The sequence below is a fragment of the Vipera berus genome, assembly GCF_964194415.1.
Source record: "Vipera berus genome assembly, chromosome: 5".
NCBI lineage: Eukaryota > Metazoa > Chordata > Lepidosauria > Squamata > Viperidae > Vipera > Vipera berus.
In genome coordinates this window covers 25380782-25391794 of record NC_138207.1, presented here as the reverse complement: position 1 = coordinate 25391794, position 11013 = coordinate 25380782, and the positions used below count along the sequence as shown (strand labels likewise).

The following is an 11013-nucleotide window of genomic DNA, read 5'->3' as shown; positions in this document are numbered from 1 at the left end:
TACGTATTTCTCAAATGATGCAAACATACACCTGTTTCATGAATGCCTTTCCTATCATACTCTTATCTAGTCATAAGAGTTCATCTTCACAGATCCTACAGTTGCCAGTGGGATATACTCTGGTTCTAACTGAATTCCTTACTAATTCTAAACAGACAATATAAGACTAATATTCAAAAATTGAAATTTTATATTAATCTGCTCACTTTTCAAACTAACAATTTCACAGAATTGTATAAAGCCAAAGAATGGAAAAGTCAGTTCATTATTTTATTTACCCAACTTTTGCCAGAAATAAAAATTATACAAGAAGCAGCAAATAACTTGACACACATACACAATATTACAGATGATTATGTACTTAGAGCTATGTAAACAAGTACTTTATACACTGCATGCCATTTACACAAAGCCAATAGGAAATATTAACTCTAAAGATGAAATTCCAAGATGCCCAAATATAAAAAAAAATTAAAAGGAGGAGTGGAAAAAAATGGTAGGACTACCATGTTTTCAATAGCAAGGGAGCACTATTAATTGTATTCTTCATTTTGGAAATGAGGCGCGAAGTTTCTGGCAGTTTCATTCTCTTGTGTAGTGATTAAGTCTATAATAGCTGTCAACACTGCAGTGTCTCTTGATTTAGTATTATTCCAGTCCACAGGTTGTGGATTTTCTATTTTCTCTTGCAGAAGGTCATCCAATTCTTTTTTCAAATCCTAAGGATAAAATAGGGTTGTTGGTGAAAGTGAGTAACATCAATGTTTGAACATTATAGGCAATCCTCAGCTTATAACCATAATAAAGGCAGGAATTTCAGTCGCTAGGTGGTATGATCATTAAGGGAGTACTCACCGGACATGATTTCACGACCATTTTTATCATGGTCATTAAGCAAATCATGGAGTCATTTAGCAAATTACACAATCATTAAAGTGATTCTGGCTTCCCCAATTGACTTTGCTTGTCAAAAGCTAGCAGGGAAGATGGCACATCACAATCATGTGACTACAGGATGCTGCAACCACTGTAAATGTAAGCCAGTTGCAAAGTGTACAAATTATAATCATATGACTGTATGGTGGTACAATGACTGTAACGTCAAGGATGGGTTTTAAGTCACTTTTTCCAAAGCCATTGTAATTTTAGACCATTGTTAAATGAACAGTGGTTCTGTTTTTATATACCCATGATAGACTATTTAAACAATATATTTTCTATATTTATTATTGTTTAATTTATACTATTCCTTTTACACTGTCAAATATTAATACATATATCTCTTTCACTAGTGAATTCATCCTTGATACATTTTCCATTGAATACAAGGAAAAATAACAGCATTCTTTCAATCTTCAGGCATAGCAGCAACCTTCAAAGACATGTTAAACAAGTTGCACAGCCACTTTATAAACAAACCATATCATGTTTTTCCAGTTATACTATGCATACCTGCATATTTAAGATTTTCACAGCATTTATAACTTCCTTTTTTATATTTTTCTCTTGACAGCAATGCTTAAAGTATGTTTCATTTTCTCTCTTTGATATACCAATATCATTTCCCTACAAATCTCTAAAACATTCTTTGCAAAATTCCCCTATTTCAGTTACTCTGCATTTGCTTTGCCTTTTTAGTCTTTCCTGTTGCTTTATTTGACTACATTTTCTGAAACTATTATTCTTCTCTAGATACACCAGGGACAATATTTTTATCATCTTTTTTAGCATTTTCTCATTCTCAGTCTCTAACTTCATCATTTCACTAAGCTTCCTTTCCTATTCTTACCATTACTGTACAAACATTTATGTAGCACTCTATAACATAATTATTTTCACTCTGTACCAAGCACCTTCCACATCTTTGTTTCACTCATTCAAAAAAGTAATCCTTTTTTTTCATCTAGGGGTTCATACTTTCATTTCATGCAGTCATTTTTTAATTTTCTTTTTTTCCTCACCTTTTCCCCTCAATATTTCACCAAATGCTATTAAATCCATCACTGTTAAATTTCTATTCACCACACTCAATATGCCTAATAAAATTAAAAAGTTGAAAATATATGTTAAATTTAAAATTTACATTTAACTTAAATTTGCATCTTCATTTTCTGAAGCTGGAAAAGTGGAGACCAAACCCAGCTCCCACTTATCCAGAAAGCAGCCTTTGACCACTAGAGAATCTTTCAAAGGGCCTGTCCGGTAGTACTTAACAGTTGCACAGGTTAATAACAGGGGGGACAGTTTTATGAAGTCAATTATTTTATTTTGAGAACAACTTTATCTATTCAAGCTATATAAACATGTAGCACATAATGCAGTTTTGGACTCTGAAATATATTTTTTTAATTGCAAGTATCAAAAGGAAACAATATTCAAGGGATCAATACAGTCAAAAGATTCTGTGTTCAAAGTAAATGATATTTCTCAGAGTCAAGTTTAATGCACATATATCTTTAAAAAGTAATTGATAATCCATGCAAAACACAATACATGAAGGTCAAATTAAGTGAGTGATCTCAGCCTGAATAGCAAATGAAGTAGTTTAGTACGAATAATGTAATGTTAGCATTCCAAATAGAAATATTTTGAAGTTTTTAAACAGTTTTCTATCTTAGGCCTGTGTATGCTTTGAAAATCATTTGGGGGGTGAGTTATTACCTCCTGTAGATAGGGCTCGCAACTTGGGAGTCCTCCTAGACTCACAGCTTTCCCTAGAAGACCATATAGTAGCTGTCACTAGGGGGGCCTTCGCCCAGGTTCGCCTGGTGCGCCTGTTGCGGCCCTATCTAGACCGGGATGCCTTACGTACGGTCACTCATGCGCTCGTGACCTCTCGTCTTGACTACTGCAACGCTCTCTACATGGGGCTACCCTTGAAGACCACTCGGAGGCTCCAACTGGTACAGAATGCAGCCGCGAGAGTTGTGTTGGGAGTTTCCCGACACTCCCATGTCACACCTTTGCTCCGCGAGCTGCATTGGCTTCCAGGTGAGGTTCAAGGTGTTAGTAATGACCTACAAAGCCCTACATGGCATGGGTCCAGAATACCTTGGGGAGCACCTGCGGCCGGCGTCAACTTCCCTCCGCCCAGTACGCTCCCACAGAGAGGGCCTCCTCAGGGTGCCACCGGTCAAAGAATGCCGACTGGTGGCCCCCAGGGGGAGGGCGTTCTCTGTGGGCGCGCCGGATTTATGGAACCATCTTCCGGTCGAGCTCCGGATGGCGCCTGATCTCCGCTCCTTCCGGCGTGATCTTAAAACCCACCTTTTTGAACAGGCCAGCCTGACCTGATGGGATGGGGTTGGGTTTTATAAATTGGTCTTAACTTTTAATCTGTACTAATTTATTACGGGCATCACTGTTTAATAATTTTTTAATAATTTTTGATTTTTGTATCTTGTTTTTATTATGTATTGCCCTGTTCACTGCCCTGAGTCCTTCGGGAGAAGGGCGGTATACAAATTAAATAAATAAATAAATAAATAAATAAATTTTAGATCCTGAGTAGGGCATCACTCTGCTGTTCATTAAAGCCACCTATGTTTTTCACAGGCTGTGAAAAACATGAGCGAGCTATTTTAAGCGTTAGCCCTTAATGAAATGCTTGAATAGGACTTATGTTTAATATTTTTCTTACTACATTTTAAGGAAATAATCTACATGAAACATATGATTTTAAAAATAGTCTTTATAATATAATTATTAACTTGTGTCAACTATTTTAAGTGGCCAGTTTCATGTGGGTAGCAGAAACTCACTCACCTTTACCAGCTGTGCTATTCTGGCTGGAGACTGAAAGACAATCCATTCATCTACAGCAATTGTATCCTGATCTTTGTCCTTCTGAATTGAAATATCTCCTCCAAAAAACAGTAGACAATATGGCGAAACTTCCGTACAATCATACAGGTATATCTATAATAACGAAAGTATTTAGCACACAATAAATATAGTAATTTAATCAAAATGAGGCCTTGGAACATTTTTATTTTAAATGCCTTTACGGTGTCCAGATACTACAGTAAAACATTATTTACAATGAAAGGAATAAACCCCATTCCTGCAGCTTTGCAATAGTTACATTTGTTCTCCAGTGTAACCACAAAGAAAAAATGAGCAGTTTTTGTTTTTATTTCTAACCCTTCGGACATTTCATATTATCTAATTCACTCAGTTTAATTAAGGCTCATGTTATCATTCAGTCTGAAATCAATCCTTTATGGCACTTGATTGAAATATGCAAAACAACCCAGATACTTTTGTAATAATTACATAAAGGTTTTCACTTTTATACTACTAACAATATTACATAGGGCCAAATGCTAAGCAAAGGTGATGATACCTTTGTATTAAGCAAAAGCATGATAACCAAAGTGAATAAACAATAAGATTTATTCATGGAGATTTATTCATTCTAGCCACAACTTCTTACTACTTAAGTATTAAGTACTTAATACTTCTTAATACTAAGTACTTAATACTTAAAGCTCATCTTAATAATGATATCTTCCAATCTAAGATTATCTACCTATTGTTATTACTTTCTCCAGGAAAGCTTAATTATTTCTGATACCTGTAGCTAATAAGGGTTGTTAGGGATGAAACAAGCATAGGAAGAGCACAACAGCTTCAGCCAAATTCCTTCTATAGACGCATTTATAATTAAAATTAGTAAAAAATGATAACTCACACTACTTGTCCTCATTTTCAAATGGTAAACTAGCCAGTTGTAATGGAATTCCGTCTCTTCAACATTCACAGATTTGGGATGAATGTTCACTGTTCCATCTGTTTTGGTGGAAACTTTAACCCTGAAAGACACAAAGCAGTTACAACTTACATGACAAACACATACAGGAATAAAAAATATATATATATTTTTTTTTGGAGAGGCCTGAAAGAGTTAATGACCAATTTGCTGATTCACTCTCCATTCTACAGTGAGACACCGACTTCTGACTGGTCCTAACAGTTGGGGAAGCCTCTGAAAAAAGTACCATATGGGTATGGAGGGAAGTGACTAGGAAGGGGGAAAATTGGAGAAAACCTGGATTGTAGTTCCCTCAATGAAATAAAACAATTGTTCTGTGTAAGGATCAGCAAATGTAGAGGTGGAACATTATATATGTCTTCTATCAGTAAATACGTTAGAAAGTAGCTTATACACTAAAGCACTGTTTCTCAACCTTGGCAACTTTAAGATGTGTGGACTTCAGCTCCATGGCTGGCTGGGGAACTTACTTAAACATGCAAAAGAGATTAAGAATAATCTTTTAAGTTTCCTCATTAAAATTTTAAAAAATCCAGTTGTTTCCTACAAGAAGATTTAGTGCCCTCATGTATATATGTTTTTATTTTTCCTGTCTCGTGTTTAAAAGATTGCTTTTTCCACAAAGATAGTTCCAAATCAATGACCCACTGTTTCCTTTTTATTTACTTTTTACTTAGTAGAATGTGTTCTGGTATTAATAAAAGACCATCTTTTACCATTTCGTCATTCAGGATATCCCAGAAATATGTAATTAATATATTTTTGCTAAACAACCATAGAGTTAGAATATGTAAAGAAAAGCAATTAAGAACTAAGAGATCAAAATGTTCGTTAGCAACACCATCTAGTGACAAAACACTACTACTGCAACTTGCTTCAGCTTTCAAATGTTGATATAATGACTCTTCAATAACTTCTGATTAGCTGATTTCTTAAAGAAAAAAAAATGTTTATACAAAGCTATTTGGATTAGACTTTAGGGAGCCTAACATAAAACCAAAGTAAACATCAAATATAAATAATCCTCAAATTGAGTTTCTTGGATTTTTTTGGATTGTGGTGATTAAGATGTACACAGTGTGCATAATTAGGCGAGTATTTTGACCATATCATATCATGTGACCCTGTTGACTATTTGCAAGGAAACATTTGATGGTTCTGTGAAAATGATCCACTATCTTAGCAATTTCAAGAGTGCTGCATCTCTCTTGACTTTTTACAATGTTTGACTTTTCCAAGTCAGTTAAATCTCTTTTTTGGCCCATTTTGCCCGAGGAAAAGAAGCTGCCTAATAATTATGCACACCTTGATATAGGGTGTTGATCTCCTTAGGACACACCCTACCTCATTACACAAATACTTATCACCTGATATGCTTATATCCACTAAGCATTTAAGTTTATATAGCTTGGAGATGGAAAATATGCATGAAAATGATATGGTCAAAATACTCACTTGCCTAATAATTGTGCATACAGTGTAGATGTTTAGGATGTAGCTAGGAATGATGGAAATAATACAACAGCTCTTCCTCTCTAAACTCTCTAATCTGCAAGGTGGGAAGATGAGGAAAGGGATTGCCTACAGAATAGCTCTGGGTTTGTTTTTTTCTTTCCCCTCTCCTCAGAATGGGGGGGGGGGAGATTAGAGACAGGGATTTTAGGAGAGTAAGTTTGCATGGCACCCCATGGCCCCAGCCCGGGCTTGCAGTGTGTTCACATTGCTTTTGGTGTATACAAGACAGTAAGCAGGCACTCAAGCATTCCAAAGGGTAGGGCAATTGTTAGGAAGCAAGCAATAGTCAAGTGTGTGAAACTGAATTGTCTTTTTGGTCTCTTTCCAGCCAGACAGCACAGTCACAGTCATGACATTTTCCCACTTAGTGACAGCTTTGCTTAGCAGCAGAGTTGCTGGAGCCAATTAAGGTCATTAAGCTAGAATTAGCTGTATGCCAGTTGTTGTTTTTTTAAAAAAAATACGTTGAAAACAAGCTGTATTTGTTTTTAACCTAGGTAAAGCAACAAAAACATGGATAGACCTAGTCCTCCAATTCTCACTCTTCCTTCCTTGCATATTAGTGCAAGAAAACCTTGGAGCAGTCCCAAAAAGCTTGCACTGTGCAGAGACCTTGGAAAAGATTCTAGATCATGTTGGCTACATTGTTGGAAGCTAGGGTTGAAGGACAGTTGAAAGGCCATACCCGGCTGTTTAAAAAGGATTGAAAAGGATTCTCTTCAATGATTACACATCAAATCTCAGCAGGCAGAAGTGCTAAAAAGACAACCAATATATCAAGTAAATTTGCTGCAATATTATGGAGCTCTGCTTAATAAATTAACCTATATGCATTCTTAATAAACAGTCTCAGAGTAAGTTTTCAGAAGCCTTACATTTTTCTCTTTTTGCTGAAGTTTGCTCGGATTTTTGCCACCTTTGGATATAGCCCAGCACAGATAACGGCTTTCAGTAACTTCTCATTTTCTGGAAGAAAAGACAGCCAGGGGAAGTGGAACGCTCAATGGAAGAACTGGAAGCCTCCCTGTTATTTGCTTCCCTCTCAATATTTACCTGAGTTAATGTTGGATTTGGGGTCCCTGGGGTTCCTACTATTCACAAACCCAGCTGCAAGGAGATGTTCTGCAAACTGCCCTTTCATATTACGCAGCATCTAGAGAATAACATATAAGCATCAAGTAACCTCTTGTAGAGTTTGTAAAATGCAGTTTCCTGCCAGAGACAATGTGGATGGAAGAATGCAATTTGGATTCCCTACATTACACAAGGGGCGAACAGTTATTACCTGCAGGGTATTTGAAGAAAGAAAATACTCCCAGCAATAATCCTTCTCGTACCTGAAGCCACGCCGCTGAGCTTCTTCCCAACCCTGAAAACAGAATCATGTTTTAATACAGGCCCTACTAGATAACTCAAAGAAAAATGGATATGTAAATGTGATTGTTAAAATACAATGAGATGCCGGATAGCAAGCAGATTTAGGAATCTTCATAGGAAATAATAGGAATTTTTGTAATTAAAATGCATTATTTTTGAGGAAGTACACTGATAATCTCAGTCATACAATTATCTACTTAGGCAAAACAAGAAAAAGCTCCAAGCAAAATTAATTGTACTTCCATATAGCATTAAGTGGTATAATAGGAATAGGGAAAGAATAATCCCACTTGCCTTGTAGGGGTGATGGACAGCATAAAAATGTAATAGATAATTAAAATAATTCCAAAGCACTATTTTTAATAAGGCAGCTAATGGACTATGATCCAACAACTTATCTTTATCACAAGACTTTTTATTGGTCACAAACAAGTAATTAAGGTTTTAAAATACAGATAAAGATCTACAAAACAGATGGGAACACTGAAATGAAATTAAACTGAAGAGTTAGGATTATTTAGAATGAATCACAGCTGTTACTAATGTAAGATTTTGGTGTCCAAATTGAAGTATTTGTAACATAGATTAAGCGTCACTCTGTCAGCAAACCAAATATATACACAGTAAGAAAACTCCTATGGCTTTCATTCATTGCCAAGCAATAAAGGTTTCTTATATCTATGATTTCTGCATGCTTCTCTTTCAAAGAGGCAGCTACTACAGATTGCCAGTTTTAACCGAATTACCTTGAAAGCATTCACAACAGTGAGGTGATCACTTTTAGAATTCCTTGAGAGCTCCTTTCTTCTTGCATCTGCTAATTTTTCTTTACCCTTTAGAGGAGGAAAATACTTATTGAGATAACAAAGAACATCTTTTCATCTGTTTTCAGTTTTTTTAAAAAAAGAACATTCTGAGCATGCAACAAACAGTATCATTGAATTTACTACAATTAGAATAGAATCAAGTAAAACATTTGGATTTCTGCCAGCTTCTGCTTACAAGCATTTTTTTTTAAAAAAAGGTGTTTACATGCTTTTAATTTTATCCTCAAATACATTACCAAGGGAATGATAAAAGGGTCCTTGAAGCTGAGGCCAGCTGCAATAGTGAGAACAGGATCTAAGCAACAAAATAAAGCTCCAAACAGAATCATTTTTCCAATGTGTGGCTCCACAGGTAATCTTGCCAAGTGGACACCAAGGGGAGTCAACTGTTCTTGTCTGTCCAATGCATTCTATCAGTGAAAGAACACCAATTGGGAAGAAGAAAAAGACAGAATCATTGAAAAAACATAAAACCTGAAAGAGGAGAGCATGAATAAGGGCTTTAATAAAGAAGAATGAGCTACTAGACTATTAGGTTTCTTGCAGCAGCGTTATTTTTTTAAATTTCCACCGTGACATATTTACATAAGAATATTTGTGTTTAGTCCAAACATATGCTTTCATCACAGGAAAGTACAAAATGTAGGCCAAATTCAGTCACAAAGCTAACATATCAAAGCCATTCCTTGCATTTTTGATCCTTTGGCAGAAACAAAGAAAAGAAAATTCACACACTGTTCAGAATACAGATTAACTAATGAACAAGAATAACAGGACACAAACAACACACATACAATTCCAAGCATGTTTTTTTAAAAAAAAATGAACAGAAACATGTAAAGACAACATTAAGCTTTCATTAAAAGTTTTTAAAATGTGCAACTGATAAATTATTAAAATAAACATCCATGGCTTATTTATATTTTATTTTATTTATAAACCCAATATAACAATTTTAGTTATAAGTGACCACTTCTTTTGTAATTCAAAGAAAAAAAAGATATAATTTCAAAAAGGAACATACTTTGAATCTGGAAAGCTGCAATGTTAAATTTGTATTTGTAGTTATAGCAATAATTTTTATTCTAAAAGAAGAGAGTAATTGTTACAGTAATGATGCATTATTTTAGGCTAAATATAAATGAAATATCTAATATATTTCAAAAGTGAAAAGTGCATTCATTCGGTAATTCTTTAAATTTTCAATTATCACTCTAAAATTATATATGAATAAATTTGTTAGTATACAAGCAAGAAAAAAAAGAAACTTACCAACTCTTTTAGATGCTTTATGGACAGCAAGACAGCATCACGTGATGGTGGATCCATGAGCTTCATCAAAAAGTTTGCAATACCTCCAAGTTTCAAAATCTGAAAGAAAATCATGATTCTACTTAATTATATCTGTCCATGATAAAGTGAAACAATTACAATCAAACATCACCTGTAAGAAAACTGAACAAACATACCTAATTCACAATTCTAATGACTCCAAAACCCCAAATGAGCTCATGGAATCAAAACAAATAACACCACATAGAACGTGAAAAGATGATAGGAGAAAAATCACATCCCTGAAATTCTCAAGAATTCATCCATTGCTAGTCTACTAAAAATATTATTAAGGAGGCCAATCTGACTTCTGGAGAGAAGTTAGAAATCATGAAATTGACTTTTGTAATTCTCTCTTAGGCATGAAAGTCAGTTGGGTAACCAGTTATTCTCTTTCAGACCCACCCACCTCACAGGGAGGTTGTTGTAAGAAAAATAGGCAGTGGGAACATTAGGTATACAGGTAGTCCTTGACTTACCACCTGTCATTTAGTGACTGTTTGAAGTCACAATGGCACTGAAAAAACTGAGTTATGACCGTTTTTCACGCTTATGACTGCTGCAGCATCCCCATGGTCACGTGATCAAAATTTGGGGACTTAGCAATTTGCATGTATTATGACAGTCTCCCTGTCCCGGGGTCATATGATCACCATTGGTAACCTTCCCAGTCAGCTTCCAACAAGCAAGGTCAATGGCAGACGCCAGATTCATTTAATGGTTCACTTAACTGTGGCAAAAAAGGTCATAAAATGGGGCAAAGGTCACTTAAAATGTGTCTTGATTAGCAACAGAAATTTTGGGTTCAACTGTGTTCCTAAGTCGAGGATTACCTGTATATGCCACCTTGGACCAAATTAAATTAAATCCTGGGATAAAAATATAACAATAAATAAATATGTGTTATCAAATAACTAGAAATCATGCTAATAACAAACTGTATATACTTATACTTATTACTCAAGATTTATTTTTAAAACTTTTGACAATATGCTTATAAATCAATAGTTTGAACAACGCAATTAACAATTAATATTAATATTAATCAAAGTAAAAGGTCAACATTAACCAATGTATAATTAATTATTTTATTCTACATTATCCTCACAAGATTTAATCTTTTATCTCAAAGTAAAAAAGCCCATTTAAACCTTTCAGCTAATCTATTTTAGTCATTAATGACTAAAA

General features: G+C 34.9%; 1 protein-coding gene across 4 annotated transcripts in view; it reads right to left on the bottom strand.

The window, feature by feature from the left end:
- Positions 1–256: 256 nt before the first annotated feature.
- Positions 257–11013, bottom strand: part of DHX36 (DEAH-box helicase 36) — a 34459-nt gene continuing 23702 nt past the window's right edge. The window contains exons 17-26 of one of the 4 annotated variants that reach the window (XR_014026694.1): positions 9766–9864; positions 8730–8903; positions 8413–8499; positions 7575–7658; positions 7343–7442; positions 7165–7255; positions 4694–4814; positions 3766–3918; positions 1962–2036; positions 565–719 (exon numbers count right to left, since the gene is read on the bottom strand). Coding sequence is in view for 2 of the 4 variants with exons in the window: in XM_081329636.1 (XP_081185762.1) it covers positions 534–719; positions 3766–3918; positions 4694–4814; positions 7165–7255; positions 7343–7442; positions 7575–7658; positions 8413–8499; positions 8730–8903; positions 9766–9864 (1095 nt within the window). In the remaining 2 variants the exon portion in view is untranslated. Of the gene's footprint in view, positions 720–1961; positions 2037–3765; positions 3919–4693; positions 4815–6974; positions 7046–7164; positions 7256–7342; positions 7443–7574; positions 7659–8412; positions 8500–8729; positions 8904–9765; positions 9865–11013 lie in introns of those variants that run through there. The other 3 variants (XM_081329636.1, XM_081329637.1, XR_014026695.1) reach the window with 3 other exon arrangements.